We start from the raw sequence: 16662 nt of genomic DNA, 5'->3' as shown, positions 1-16662 counted from the left end.
ACACATTAATTTGTGACAACTGGTCAAGTTTCTGATGTCATGCCATGTTAAGCTTTTCTCTATAGTGAGATCTATTGAGAGGAAAATACTTATGTCCACAAAACCTCAGAGGTTTAAGTCAGTATAAATTGAGATGCCCACAAAAATGTTGGTGACAATAGATTACAGATTTGTGATATTAGGTGATGTTAAGCTTTCTTCTTTTTAATACTAAGATGCGTTTTTTTACTGTTCCCGCATCAGGTTACTTTGTGTATGAAAATAATTACCACATGGAAACAAATTAATATATACACTTTAAACAGCCTTTATTGTTTTTTTCCCTAATAGATCTTTACAGTACAATCAAAATGAAGATGAGCCTAGCAAAAACTTCATCTGTACATGTTAAATCTTATGGGCACAGTACTTTCAAATATCCCAATGGAGACTTGTTTAGCAATTCAAAAACAACAACCCCCGCATCCACCCCCAAATAACAGTCACACAACTTCAAAAAAAAATAGGGGTGAGTGAAAGGTTGAGGCAAAATGACCCAGAACAGACCAAATAGCAATAAATACCCGTCATCCCCTTCGAATACCACTCTTTCTCAGTGTTATAGAAAATAGTCGTATCTTATTTACATAGAACAAAGTAAGTATTCAGGTGTGGTGGAAGTTAATTTGCATCACAGGAGAAGACATCTACAGTATTTACTATATAATTGAGGATACAGATAAGAGGACAGGCTCCTGGGAGGACTAAAAGCCGTTACACTCAAACCCACCAAAAGCTGTCTGCATGTACACTGATTCACCACATTGACGTTGCAGATTAATTACCGAGGCACCTTCATATTCCCAATATGTGCCTCAACTCACAGCTCAGTGGCCTAGTGGTAGAGTGTCCGCCCTGAGACTGGAAGCTTGTGGGTTCAAACCCCGGCCTCATACCAAAGACTATAAAAATGGGACCCATTGCCTCCCTGCTTGGCACTCAGCATTAAGGGTTGGATTTGGGGGGTTAGATCACCAAATGATTCCCGAGCGCGGCACCGCTGCTACTCACTGCTCCCCTCTCCCCCAGGGGATGGATTAAAATCCCATGGGGATGGGTTGAATGCAGAGGACAAATTTCACCACACCCAGATGTGTGTGTGACGATCATTTCACTTTAACTTTTAACTTTAACAAAAAAAAGATGGGACTACATTTCAGTTACCAAAAAGTTAAAACAAACAAAAACTCTGAAATCTGTGTTTTAAGTACTCCTTTGCAATGTGCACGGATCCCAGTTTCGGTTTGAATTTTCACTCACTCTCTCCTACGTGCTTCCTCACTCAGTCATGCTCAGTCACACGCACTCAGAAAAGAAAGACTACACAGACTAGATAGGATTTCGAAGGGCAACATTTAGCAAACACTTCTAAAAATATATACATACGTATATTGGTAAATTGAGATAGTTTTGTTTGATAAAAATAAAAAAAAGCTGTTGAAATTTCCACGATGTCCAATTATAGGTAAATTGGAATAGTGTTTTGTTTGATAAAACCAGCTGTTAAAATTCCCACTATGTCATTCTCATTCCCTTGTCATTACTGTTTACCTCAGCGCATCCTTGATATAAGTTGTCTTTAAGTAGTGTAATTTCATGGTTAGGTTTTCTATTGAAGAAAACAAACAAACAAACAAAAAAGGGAGAGAGAGAACTTGACATTCAAAAGTCAAAATAAGAAACCTTGTTTTAATCCAATTAACCCTGTCAGCCACAATAAATTTATAAATCTTGCATTCAGGTACAGTAATACAGACCACAGAAAGTCAATTATGAATAGTAGTGTCGCACATTCAGAATTATATCACTAATTGACTATAACCTGTTAAGATCTTGAAGTTCAACTAAGCAGATCACTTATCAAATTTGAATTCTATTGTCAAGTACTCTATTTTTCGGACTATAAGTCGCGGTTCTTTTCATAGTTTGGGTGGGGGAGGGAGACTTATACTCAGGAGCGACTTGTATGTGAAATTATTCACAAATTTTCAAAATTCAAAAATCCGCAATGTAGTGAACCCGCAATAAACGAACCGCGATGTAGCAAGGGATTACTGTAATTTGAACTGCAACTGATGTCAGCGGCGCACACGCGGCGTTGTTTACATCAAGGACAAAGGACTCGATTACAGAATTTAATGACTTGGAGTGACAGAGATTTTTTTGATAAAATTGTTGTTTATAAATATACGAGCGGGCCTGTGGAATAATTTGAAATGCAACTGACGACGAGTCTGGCGGCGTGGCACACACGCGACATTGTTTACATAAAGGACGATCGATTTATTTAATGATTATGAGTGACACAGATGGTTTGATAATATTGTTTATATAATAGTTATTTGATCTATAATTTATATATCGTCATATGGGCCTGTTCTTGGTGTTGGATTTTGTCGAATAAATTTACCCCAAAATGCGAGTTATCTTCCAGTGCGACATATATGTTTTTTCCCCTTTATTGTGCATTTTATGGTTGATGCGACTTGTACTCCGGAGCGACTTTTAGTCTGAAAAATAGGGTAAGTCAAATTGTATAATAATCCTCATGTAGTGTTTTCCAATCTGCTATTATATGAAATTTGTGCTTTACTTAATTTTTCTGGTGATGTTAATGAAGTTATGCACAAGACCTTTGTTTCACTTTAAAGGTTAATTCTACAATTTTGCCACTTTTGATAACAATTTTCAACTAATATTATCAGAATGTAACTAATATCAGAATGTTGGCGCACTCCGATAATTACCGTGTGCACGCACACACACGGACACACAACCACACGCACAACCACTACTTTCTTAAAACGAAACAAAACTAGGTTTTGGTGGTGTTGTCATCGAATTAAGGGGGCCGGGGGTGATTAGAATAAAAGAGCTTCTTTGATAGTCTGCAGCGAGCTTGCAGCTCAAATCTACAGAGAACAGCATTTTGTGGTCATACAAGTTGGCAGAATAATGTTACGGTAGGACAACCAGCTTGTGCTTTCGTCTAAGCTGGCGGCACTGTTGTTGGTCGCCAGGTGACCGTTCTCAGACTTTGACTGCTTGCTATCGACTCACCCTTGGACTTAGCAACATCATCGCATTATCCTTATAGTTGGACTAAACAAAAAACGTTTATCCAAACAATTTTGAAATTTACTGACCTATAGCTGTCAGAGTTGGTAATTACAGTTCACGTGCCTACATAGTCTGACATACGTCTCATGAGCCCACACAGCATGATGATTAAAATACAATGTCCAAAAGCCCAGTGCAAAAAGGTAAAGTTGGGGGAGAGAAAAAAAAAAAAAAATTGGTTGATCTTTAAATTACAATATGGACCCTTTTTTCATGTACAAGGTTCCTCTTCCTTTCATTTGTGAATGACCCAAAAAGGTTTGTCTTATTTTGAAGCAGTGTTGCTCTCAAAGACTATGCCAGAAAAATATTTTAATGTCTTTTTAAAGGAAACAAACAACAACAGGACGAGAAAAACAAAACAAAACAAAAATCATCCAGTGAATTGTCTTTAACAGACAATGGCTCAAAATCCATCAACCCATACACCCAAGCCTCTCTCAGCCAATGTGCGGTTTATAGAAATAACCTGAAAGAGAGAAATTACCTTGGTTAGACTTACTTCTTAGAAAGCATACATCATATACTAAAGTGAATGCTAAACTGTATAACTGAAGGTCAGTATAAACCTTCATGTTTACGTTATTCTTACATTCTTTCTGGAGCTTTTTTTATCTCGACCACAGGTGTCAAACTCAAGGCCCGGGGGCCAGATACCGCCCGCCACATTTTATGTGGCCCGCGAAGACAAATTGTGCATCAAATTCGTGTGTCATTCCTAGAATTGCAAATTGTCTTCACTTTTAATATCTTTTTTTTAAATATTTGACCAGTTTTTACTTGTCTGATTTGAAAACGAGTTATTTGTTTTGTAGCTTTTACTGTATATAATATGAGGTGCTCATACATTTATTTGGGTTGACAGTCATAATGGCCCTCCGAAAGAAGCTATGACTACAATGCGGCCCGTGAAAAAAATGAGTTTGACACCCCTGGTCTAGACTAATATCATTGTTTTTACGTCTCATTGAAAGCCCAAAAGTGAAACGGCCACTTTTGCTAGCATTCGTTGGCCAAATTGTACAATGTAATACAATTTAAAAACACCTTTTTATTGGGTCCATTTGGTTAACAACACCCTTCCTTCAAATACTCTAAATGGCCTCCAAATTTCAATTTGTATACTGTGAGGATCCTTTTTAAGGTACTTTTGATGAAAAAATGATAAAGAAACAAACTCTACTAAAAATAAAAGTTGTGAAATTTTAACCACAACACTAACCAACGCTCGATTATCAAATTAATCGACAATTAATTTGAGAATTAAATACTCATTGAGAGCCATTGTTTATCTTAAAATTGTTCAAATCATCTGATATTTAAAAAATAAATAATTTGATTTCTGTAGTCTCTCATAGGGCAAACTGTCTATTGTTTAATCGAAATATGACATTTGCAAACACCTTTTTTTTTACTTTGGGGAACAAAGGGAAAGTTACAAAGTTGTTGTTAGCAAGAATAACCTGTAAATGACATGTACAGTGGGGCAAAAAAGTATTTAGTCAGCCACCAATTGTGCAAGTTCTACCACTTACAAGATGAGAGATGGCTGTAAATTTCATAATAGGTACACTATTATCACAACTATGAGAGACAAAATAAATTTAAAAATCCAGCTAATCACATTCTCTGATTTTTAAAGAATTTATGACATTCCATATGACATTCTCCCAATTTTCTTCCAGATCATCCAAATGCGCTCGAGCAAACTTCAGACGGGCCTGGACATGTCTGACACTCCAGGATTTGAGTCCCTGGCGACGTTGTGTGTTACTTTGGTCCCAGCTCTCTCCAGGTCATTCATTAGGTCCCTGTGTGGTTCAGGGATTTTTGTTCACCGTTCTCATGATCATTTTGACACTGCGGGGTGCGATCTCACATCGAGCCCCAGATCGAGGCCATTAATGACCAAATACTTATTTTCCACCATCATTTGCAAATATTTTTTTTAAAAAGGCAGACAATGTGATTTTCTGGATCTTTTTCCCCATTTTGTCTCTCAATATTGAAGCGTACCTATGATGAAAATTATAGGCATCTCTCATCTTGTAAGTGGGAGAACTTGCACAATTTGGTGGCTGACTAAATACTTCTTTGCCCCACTGTAGTTGAACCTGAAGCCTGGTAGACGAGCTTTTCGCATTACCGAGAACCTAAGAAAGTCAGTTTCAAAAACTGTAAAAGTATACCATCACTTCCTCTCATGTGATATTGTTTCATGTGTTGTTTGTTTGGCTTTGTTTAAGCATTCAATAATAAAGTAATTGAAAATGTGTTTACAATACACTTAAATGCCAAACATTTTTATGTGATTATTTAATGGAATACAATAGCATAATCAATTCTAAAAAAAAAAAAAAAATGGTCATGGTAGTTGTACTATACAGTAGAAACACACATACAGTTAATCGAACAACTCGTAATTTAGTAATTGTGGTGTCTTACGTCTTCTTCCACCATGTTCCACAGATGAACCAATGGGAGGCCAGTACTGTTATCATAATTTGAGACCTTTAAAATACAAGACAAAGATATTGCCAGTTAGTGACATTTAACTATCAGTCTGGGGGAGATTACTGACAAAGGCCTACTTGGGCAAGCAATGCAACTCCTCTTGTCATCTCTTCGAGCGCTGATGTGGCCCCGGACGAAAAACGATCCTCTCCTGATAGAATCATACAGTAAGTATGCATTAGGAAAGAAAATGAATGCAATCCATTTGAAATAAGGAATAAACTGTACCAGAGAACCATGTGTTATGCATAAACTTGTGTCAAAACAGTGTACCTGGGAGGGGAGCGACATTGTCAAGCAATACTTCAGCCCCTTGAAACGGTAATGTTACAAAATCAGACCTAAAAGACAAAGGCATCAATGTGTTGAACGCTGTCACACTAAACATGTTTGTAAGCATTAGGGCAACAAGCAAAGATCTTGCTATAATCCTGCAGTCCCTTTATACAATGCGGATGAGATGAAGGTAGAATATATACTGGTAATCTTCTTGAAGCGCTTTGGGCACCATATGGTATAAATAAAGCGCTATGTGCACACCATTTATCATTAAATAACACATGAATAAAGGAGCCATATAATGTACCAAAATAAGTCTTGTGTCGAATAAATTAGATTTTTGCAATAATATCCTGTTCTTGCCACTTAAATGTCGTTAGGCATGTATACGTTGTACAGAGACTGAGATTAACCAGAGTCAAATTCCTTGTTTGTCATGCACAAACTTGGCCAATAAAGCTGATTCTGATTAGGGACCTCCGTCTGTGTCACACAAAACAACTTTACATATTTGCACAATGGCGGAGGAACTACGTACTCCTCTACATGTTTCGTCTAGTCCTGTGATTGGTTCATCGGGTCTTCATATTACGCCTGTATACATATTACGGAAGCCACACAAAAGAACTTTACAGATTTTGGAATTTGGTCCACACAAAAGGGGCACCTTAGTTAGAGGCGCACCTTCATTGTTTTACAAAAACGAAAGGCTTTTAAGTGTGCTTTATGGTGCGGAAAATACGGTAAGCTATTTTTAACTTAAAATTTACGATGTGGGCTGGCGGCCACTGATTTTACTTGATGGTTTCTTTGTTAAAGCCCTGATTATATTTCGACATGTGGCTTGTATCATAGCTGGATGGCTGATACTAGTTTTATCTTCTTTGCGTCCTTGTTTGTAGGGGTGTAACGATACATCGATACACATCGATTAATCGAGATAATGCTCTACGATTTATTGGCATCGATGCTAAAGGTAAACATCGATTAATATCGCCGTGTTTGACCTCGGACATTAGACGCGACTTTATTTTGAAATCCAGTTCATTGTTGCTTGCATCCTTTTTCCGGGAGCAGTGCGCCCGGCTTTGTTGTGAGCAGAGCACGCACGCGAAAGGGGAGGCGACAACTAGTACGCGGCTCCTGGGCTGGTGCTATGGCTAGTGTCCAAAAAGACGAGGAAATTTGCTCCCCTTTAGGCTTCAAGGCATTCGTTTGGAAGCACTTTGGATTCCAAAGAAAAGATGGCTCAACGGACAAGACACACGTGCAGTTTGTAAATCCTGCCATGCGGTGATCAAATATTCAGGGAGCACAAATCTCGCCGCACATCTAAAGAAAAACCACGACATCGAAGTTCAGTGTTAAAGTAAGCACTTTGTATACTACAATACTCTTGTAATTTCCTAAATAAAGAGTTTGCAGTACCTTGTTGATTTTGCGTATGAATTGTTATAAATCAGGATATTGTTCTATATTTTTTGTTAAAAAAAAGAAAATCGATCGTAGAGCACTATATCGCGATATATCGTGAATGAATCGCAGCAGGCTTTAAGATATCGGCAAATATCGTATCGTAGTTCTTTATATCGATATGATATCGTATCGTGATAAAACCCGCGATTTACACCCCTACTTGTTTGTGTTCTTCATTTTCTTTGTCTTCTTTACGGTGGCATAGGAAGACGTTTTCAATATATTAATATGTTTTAAAATAATTGAATGTCTGAGTTTTTAAAATGTTTTGGGCAAGGTATGGTGTTGACAGCGCTATCCAAATCTGCACATTCTAGTACTATACAAGTCTGACTATTCAAACTGCTCATTCATCATTTATTGTCCTCAATGGTAAACGGATTGATTAATTTATTGAATATCAGCAAGACAATTATTGTCCTTTATGTGGTAAATATAAAGCAAAACCTGGTAAAGAAACCCTGGGCCAATACACTAATGAAAGAACTGTACCTCTTTCACAACGCAAGGCGAGCCATCGCTAGCTTATGTGAAAGGACTGCAGCACTGCTTTGCTTTAAGTTTTCTTTATTCATCGAAGAAGCTTAATCTAAAAATGCAATGCTGTGTTGACAAAGGCCATTAAACAGTACTTCTTACATATAGCCATACCTTATTTGCCGTAATGAGTCAATCTTCACTCTGTCATAGCCACCATAATCAACGTATCTTATTTCCACCTCATTTGATTCTTTATAGAAGGTGATGACCTGAGCCCTCCACCAGGCTCCTTCCACTGCTGGAGCTGCACATATCACACCAACTAGATGATGAAGAAAGAGAGACCATGTGTTAATATATGTAAACGCACGAAACAGTGAGGGAGTTATTTGAATAACTCTTAACATGTTACGTCAGGAACGTTCTCAGTTCCTCGTTTGTGTTTATGTAACGTTAGCATACCTTATTGTTTAGCCTGTCGTTGCCTATTCATGTGACTTGTACTCCGGTGCGGCTTATACGTGCGTTTTTCTTCTTTATTATGCATTTTATGGCTGGTGCGACTTGTACTCCGGAGCGATTTATAGTGCGAAAAATATGGTAATCCAATTTGCGTCGCATTTGCCTGCTGTATGAACCAAGCCTAACACTATGACACCAATCAGAGACTGTGGCCAATACTTTGCAAAGGGTGGGTCTAGACCAGTGGTGGGCAAACTACGGCCCGCGGGCCACATCCGGCCCACGGGACCGTTTAATCCGGCCCGCCAACCCTGAATAAATTGTATTATTAAACTTTTTTTTGGTCGTTTTGCCTGCAATGACTGCGTTTCCCCAGTAGATGGGGAACCGCTCGCCTGCGCATTTACTACCGGAAGCCGCGTCAGAAAGCTCGGTGCACCCTCACAAGTGCGTGTACGTACTCAGTAGTACGGACATGGCGCACTCGCGCTCTATTTGTATCAGTCCCGAATTTAGAGCGTGGGCTGTGACGACAGCATTCTTGTAATTCGCGCGGTGAGCTTTCAGATACAGTTTTACGCTAAAGCCACCCACAAACCTTCCCCTGGAATCCTTCTATTAAAATGAGTCGCCCAAGGAAAAGCAAGGTGGACACAGTGCCGAGTGTTTAAAAAAAAAGAGTGGCCAATTTGGCTCGACGTACGCGACGTGACGTTCAGCCACATCAACATCAACCCGTCACAGATCGAGGTAAACGGACCAACACCTCGGATCTCTCCTATGAATTGCCACAACAAATTTTACTCCAAACTATGACGCACTAGCAAAAAAGGGAGACCAACAACTGGTTCGGACCGGAGTCCACTGAAAATGAAGGTGAGGCTCTCAAGTTTGTTTTAAAAAATGCATTTTGAATATGATTTCTACACATAGCAGGGATTGAAACTAGCGACCATTCTCATTTTCAAACCATGCAGGATACTCAAGGACATTGATGCACCACCTGTTTGCGACTAATCTTAACCTGTAAAGTTCTTAAGGCTTACTTTAAGGAAGTGTTTCCCGTTTCCTCACCTCTGTTACCAGGTGTTTGTGAGTTAAAACTCTGCTCTGATTTTCAGATACCCCTCACCGTGTTGCCGTTTTGATTACTTTATTTGGATGTATGCTTTCACCGATTCTTCAAGATGATATATTTGGTCAGAATGTTTGCCGTTTGATGTGATCTCATAAGATAAACATCTTTCATTAATCTGACCTGTAGGCACTGAAGTGATGGAGACTGTTATTCATAATAACAGTGTCGTATTTTATGAGTATTACTGATAGCAGTTTCTTAGTGATTTTTTATTTTTATTTTTAATTCTGTTAATAAATGCATTTGTTTTCAAAAAAACTTATTTCCATCCATATTTATATCCATCTATTTATATCCATGCTTTACTACCTACTTAAGGCCAAAATCCTTTATGCAATGACCTTTACAGGTCGCTTATATTACTTCACACAAACACTACGTCCATCTGCTCCTGTTTCAGCCCTCCGGTCCAAATTGGTCTAGACAATATTTTTCTTTACAGGTATAGTTACCTTCAGCTGGAGAAGGAAGGGTGGGTGTGCCTGGCTGGGAGTAGCACAAGAACATCTGCTGGTCAAGGCTTCTTAGGGCATGGTAAGTAGGATGGGTGTGCTGCTGGACAAAGACGTGCCCGGCTGATACAATATTCACCACAATCACTTCAACTGTCACACCACTGGGCAGGAGCAGCTAGAGGACAAATGACAAAAATAAAAGCAAAGTAAAAATTGGAGCGCTTGAACAAAACTTTATTGGCTTCAATGTTTGCAGTCAACCACGTTTTTTCACAACGATTACAAAAAGGATTATCTGGACGGACGGACACACACACAGCTGGCCAAAGGTGTGTGTGTGTGTGTGTGTGTGGGTGCGCGCGCGCGTGTGTATATATATATATATATATATATATGGATCTATATATATACCGTAAATTCCGGACTATAAGCCACACTGGACTATATGCCGCACCAGCTAAAATTGGGGGATATTTTAGTTTTTTTCTTATACAAGCCGCACCGGACTATAAGCCGCACGTGCACACGCGTCTTTTTACAAGGAAAGACCGTTCACAGAAAGCCTTTTTAAAGTTTTAATAACATACTTTAACATGTCTTTCTAAACACTGCCTGTGACGAAGGGTTTAGAGCCCTTTGACGCAGGTCACCTAGCGTGCATTCCTACTAAAGCTCATAATAGTCACAAGCAACACAGCCAGGATAAGCAGCAGCCATAGTAGTGTTTCAAAATAGTATTTTTGTTGTTGTTTTTTTCTTCAAGATACCGCAGTGTATAAAAGTGATCAAGTCATCACAAAAATCACGAAAAAAATCCTTATATAAGCCGCACCTGACTATAAGCCGCAGGGTTCAAAATTTTGGAAACAAGTCGCGGCTTATAGTCCGGAATTTACGGTATATATACATACATACACACATACGCGCGTGCATGCAGACACACACCTTTGGCCAGCTGTGTGTCCGTCCGTCCAGATAGTGCGCACGCAAGCACCCACCCACGCACGCACGCACGCACCTGTTAGGGTTTGCAGAATATCTTTATCGTATGATTATGTTGGAATGTAACCTGTAATAATTTAACCAGCTTGTCCTGTCTTAACAAAAGTAGTAGATCAAAGTGCTAAGATCTTTTCAACTTATTGACTAGCTGCAGAGGAAGCAATCAAAGTTGCTTTGTTTACAGAACGTCGTAAAAGGCCCCCTGCTATGCTTTGATCAGCAGGGGACCGGCTTCACCCTATCCTGTGTGTTCCCACACCCCCACTTTCAACCCCACTCTGTTTCTCTCAATAAATATGCACCTGAAAAGGCCTGAGTCAGACCTCCATTCGACCATCGCTGTAAGCACAGCTATGAAAGGACTCTCCGCCTGCAGGTGTTTGAAATGACTTGCTTGACTCCTGTGTGGTTCTTGCAACATAAGTTAGAGTGAGCACCACCCTAACAGCACCCATGCACGAACGCACCCCACCCCCACACAATTTATTCTAATTATCGCCCAGGGCGATAATTAGAGAAGGTTTATGGCCAACAGGGGGGTGGGCAATTGATAGAGAACACTTTTTGTTCGGTCGGCAAGGGGCACTGAAATGGGCGATAATACGTATATTTTCCTTACGTATGTAGATGCAATACCTGCGTCTCACTGGTGTTCTTAAGGAACGCAGCAACGACTGCGCGCAATGGCCGATTGGAACGGCCACTCGCAATGGCCGATCCAACGGCGGCGCGCAACGGCCGCACACTTCCTCTCGGTTGAAACTGCAATGGCCAATCGGAGTTGCCGCGCGCAACGACCGCACGCAATGGCCGACCACAACGGCTGACCACAATGGCCGCTCCTAAGTTGCACACCTCTCGGTTGAAATTACACAACGTACGTAGGCCCATTCATTTACTTTTGGGCTTTGGCCGGAGGGCGACATTCCCACAGCGGCGATCCAACAGGAGCTCAATGACCACGCGCAATGGCCGATCGAAACGGCGGCGAGCAACGACCGCGCGCAATGGTTGATCAGAAAGATCGCATGCAATGGCCGATCGGAACAGCCGCGCGCAATGGCCAATCGCAGCAATTTTAGCAACATGGGCGATAATTAGAGGTATCAATGTTTTCTATTTATGTCATCGCTAACACAAACTGGGCGATTATTAAAATCATTAGAATAAATACGGTATATGCATTATTACTAAAAAATAAATCAATTTTAAGCATTAATTGACGAGAGATAAATTAAAATTTGGTTATGGCAGGATATCATAAGATATAATTAAAACATTGCAGAAATGAGAGGGGTGTACTCACTTTTGTGAGATACTGTGTGTATTAGAGGTGGGGAAATTTTCCGATTCTTAATCGCGATTCGGCTGTGGAAGAATCGAGAACAATTCACAAACATCCAAATTCCGATTATTTATAAATATGCCAAGTAAAGCGGAACAAATACAGTAAGCGCATTTTCCGAGACGCTATGTGGAACAGACCATGAGCACAGTGGCACACTCAGCACACTTCCGCAGTACACTCCAGAAAAAAACTAACAAACATGGCTGACCCTGAGATATTCAACCCACTTCGCCGAGAGATCCGACCTGCTCCTAAAAGTCTAAAAGCAGACGTGTGGAATCATTTTGGATTCTACAATGTTGACGGAGGAAATTAATTGGACAAAAGCTACGTTGTATGCAAGATTTGTCGCACTAAAATAAAATACTTTGACAACACAACAAATATGAGAAGTCCCACAGCACAATTCCACCCTACAGAGGAGGTGGGAAAGCCGGCTGCCGCTGTTGCTACTAGCAGCCAGAGAACAATTGAGGACGCTCTGAGTAAGCTGCCAAACACATCGCAAAAGGCCAAGCGAATTATGAAAGGCATCGCGGAATTCATTGCAATGGGTTTGCAACCGTACTCGGTTGTAGAGAATCGGGGATTTCGGAGAATGATGGAGGCAACGGAGCCGAGGTACGTCATCCCATCCCGACGCTATTTCACCGACACAGCTGTCCCGGCACTCTACAAGCCGACTAAAGCAGAAATAACATCGCTGTTGAATGCAGACAGAGTCGCAGGCACGTGCACTCATAGGGGCGGTAAAGGGCTCAACATGGTTTCCTCAGCTGTCACCATAAGTTGTTAAAAAATGAATAATATAATAAAACATAATATCTGTCCTGTGGTCTATGCTTTTAATGCAATTTTGGTGTGTTTCCTATACATTTGGATCATTTTCATAGTCAAAATAGCTGTATTTCTTGTTCAAATAACGGGAGACGAGAATCATGGAGGCTAAGGCAGTGACAGGTTGTGACTCAGGGTGTGCGTGTGAGAGTGTGCACCACTCACACACTGTACTGAGCGCGTGCAAACGGTGCGTGCTTGCAGTCAGCGGGAAAATACGAGCCTTGAGGCAGCCAGTACCTTTGCCTAGAACAGGGGTGGCCAACCGGTCAGAGACTAAGAGCCACATTTTTTTACTCTGTACCGCAAAGAGCCACATCCCATCCAAGAGTGCAGGAGACATCACTGCACAACGCAGCACACTCTCATCTGAGCATGTGGATCAACTGCTGTTCTTATACAAGAACACTAGAGTTCCAATGTTCATGCATTTCCATTCCAATGGATATTTCCATAAAGGTTAATAAAATATAATGGAAATTAATTCAACTCTGTTTCTTATTACAAATGCATTGTTTTTTGAACTGCAAGTCATGAATGCTCATTCAGTGAGACAAAAGGAAATGTGAAAAAAGTGCATCATATACATCAGGGGTGGCCAACCCGCGGCTCGCGAACCGCATGCGTCTCTTTGGCTGGTTTCATGCGGCTCTTTTACGTTCATATCAATATTTGTGTTTGTTTTTCGTGCGTATTTGCTTTGCTTGAGTTCAATATGGTATTTTGGTCAAACGCGCATGCGCGTGAGGCGAAATCCCGCAGAGGAGGAGGGACAAACCCATTTGAGGAGTGTCAATTTCGCTCTCAAAATGGCAAGGAAAAAATGCACAGCTAAACGAATATATGACGATGAACACAAGGCGACTGTGACTATAGGGACCCATTAGGTCCAGAAAAGCTGACAAGACACTAAGCCAGGGGTGGCCAACCCGGCCAAAATGGCAAGGAAAAAATCCACAGCTAAACGATTCAAGATGGCGGCGCGTGCATACGCAGCGACCGCTCTCTGTCCCGCCCAAACGGTGTTTTGTCCGTCTAACGAGTGTTTGTCCGGCAGTTTTTTTTGTTCGTCTCGTTGTACTGAGTCGTACTACAAGTACGGCAGGCAGGTTCTGCTTGACATCGGCCAAAGCGAGTTTTGTCGAGTTCTGGACTTTGATGCGGGAACATTAAAGGAGCTCGGCCTGCTACGTCCTGAAGCGTTGCCGGGCTCGTCTGCTATTCCTCCCCCGGTTGGGCTTTGTTCGAGCTTCTGCCCTCTGGCAAGAGGTACAGAAGCCTGCGCTCCCGCACCACCAGACTCTCAAACAGCTTCATACTCCAGGCTGTCAGGATCCTGAACTCGCTTCCCCGTTCTGCGTAGCGTCCTGTACTTTTACTGTCTGTATGCACACTGGCTTTTATTCGTTGTGTTATCTATTTATTTATTATTTATTGTTACTCTTATTATTTATTGTTTGTGCCTTCTTGTTTTTTATATTGCGTTGTTTACTTGTATGTCTATCGTGTAATATGTTTTGTCACCGTGGGATAGGGAAAACGTAATTTCGATCTCTTTGTGTGTCTCGGCATGTGAAGATGTTGACAATAAAGCAGACTTTGACTTTGACTTTGATATGACGATGAACACAGGACGTTTTTAACAGAGTTAAAGTTGTTTTTTGTTGAACGCAATGGCAAGCCATTCTGCCTGATATGTCGGACGTCATTAGCGCATTTAAAAGCTTCAAATGTTCAGAGCCACTTCAGCTCACTTCATGCCAATATCGATAAGGACTTTGCAAAAGGGACTGAATTTCGCAAGCACAAGTTTGGACACTTTGAAAAGTCAGGCAGAAGAATAGGTACAAAAGCCATACAATGAAGTGGAGTTTGTTAATAAATGCCTCAGTGACGTTATTGAAATCTTTTCTCCTGAAAACGAAAAACTAAAAAAAATTGTCTGTCCCGCCACACATAGTAAGTGAAAACTTATGTTTTTGTATGTGGAATTTGTTGAGTTTGTGTGAGACAATGCACACAATGTTCATTGTTGAAAATGTGGTCTTTGGTCTGTGGTTTTAGTACTGTAGGAGTCAATTTGTCATTATCATGTTGGTGCGTGACATAATGTCACAATAAATTTGGCTGAGCAGAGGGGTGTGTGTGTGTGTGTGGGGGGGGGGGGGGTTCATGTGTATGTTGTGGCTCTTTGCGATGACAAGGTAAAAAATGTGGCTCTTAGTCTGACTGGTTGGCCACCCCTGATATACATAAATTAAAAATGCATCAATCATTTTATAATCGAATCGTAGCCTCTGAATTGTAATCGTAATCGAAACGTGAGGTGCCTTAAGATTCCCACTCCTAGTGTGTGTCTATCTATCGATCTTGTTTTTTATTTTATTTTTGAATTGTCTACACTCTACACCAGGGGTGTCCAAACTACGGCTCCAAACTGCAGTTTTTATTGGCCCGCAGCAAATTCTGAAAACATAATTGAATATGGCCCGCACAAGAAGCTTCGGCTCTTGAGCGAAGCGTTCGATGTCCCATTAGCACCCCCCCCCCCCCCCCGGAAGAGAAGCGAGCGCGCAGCGTTTGACGTCCCATTAGCTGGAGTTTTGAGTTTTTCCTTGACCTCCTGGGAGTTTAAGATCAGGGGATGTATGAGAATATTTGTCATTTTTCACATCATGTTGTGACTGTTGTTAGTCACCTAAATGCACGCGCGTTTAAAGGAAAAAAATTAAAGGAATACTTCGAAAACACAGATTTCAAATGGAGAAAAAAAAAAAAGTTGGATATCTATACTGATATGGACAGTTTAATGTCTCAGGAACAAAAGGATGCCACATCTTTTGATGGAAATAAATGTTTTCAGCCTACAGAGGGCTCAGTATAGAGACACCCCAAAAATCCAAGTGGAAAAACGACGTAGCAGGCTCGTCCATTTTGCCTAAATTAAATTTCTGCAACTCAAAATTCTTTTAAATATCTTGTGTGGCCCCCACGAGCTTGTATGCATGCTTGACAACGTCACGGCATGCTCCTAATGCGACGACAGATGGTGTCTTGTGGGATGTCCTCCCAGATCTGTCTAAGGGCATCAGCAAGCTCCTGTAAAGTCTGAGGAGCAACCTGGCGGCGTCTGATGGATCGAAACATTATGTCCCAGAGGTGTTCTATCAGGTTTAGATCAGGTGATCGTGAGGGCCATTCAATTGTGTCAATTCCTTCATCCTCCAGATACTGTCTGCATACTCTTGCCAATGTGGCCGGGCATTGTGGATCAGGAGGAACCCAGGACCTACTGCACCAGCGTAGGGTCCGACCATGGGTGCAAGGATTTCATCCCGATACCTAATGGCAGTCAGACTGCCGTTCTTTAGCCTGTAGAGGTCTGTTCGTCCCTCCATGGAAATGCCTCCCCAGACCATCACTGACCCACCACCGAACTGGTCATGCTGAATGATGTTGCAGGCAGCATAGCGCTCTCCTTGGCTGCTCCAGACCCTTTCACATCTATCACA

General features: G+C 41.1%; 1 protein-coding gene across 2 annotated transcripts in view; it reads right to left on the bottom strand.

Annotated features, from left to right (window-relative positions):
• Positions 1 to 283: 283 nt before the first annotated feature.
• akap1b (A kinase (PRKA) anchor protein 1b) overlaps positions 284 to 16662 on the bottom strand; it is a 37483-nt gene continuing 21104 nt past the window's right edge. For both annotated transcript variants that reach the window (XM_061280155.1, XM_061280154.1), the window contains 6 exons: positions 9961 to 10138; positions 8080 to 8230; positions 5947 to 6014; positions 5751 to 5824; positions 5605 to 5670; positions 284 to 3628 (listed from right to left, as the gene is read on the bottom strand). In XM_061280155.1, coding sequence (XP_061136139.1) covers positions 3566 to 3628; positions 5605 to 5670; positions 5751 to 5824; positions 5947 to 6014; positions 8080 to 8230; positions 9961 to 10138 — 600 coding nt within the window. In that variant the 3' untranslated portion in view covers positions 284 to 3565. The remainder of the gene's footprint in view (positions 3629 to 5604; positions 5671 to 5750; positions 5825 to 5946; positions 6015 to 8079; positions 8231 to 9960; positions 10139 to 16662) is intronic.

The sequence above is a fragment of the Syngnathus typhle genome, linkage group LG6 (assembly GCF_033458585.1).
Source record: "Syngnathus typhle isolate RoL2023-S1 ecotype Sweden linkage group LG6, RoL_Styp_1.0, whole genome shotgun sequence".
NCBI classification, from domain to species: Eukaryota; Metazoa; Chordata; class Actinopteri; order Syngnathiformes; family Syngnathidae; genus Syngnathus; species Syngnathus typhle.
Note: the sequence above shows the minus strand (reverse complement) of the source record. Positions and strands in the feature narration are given on the sequence as shown.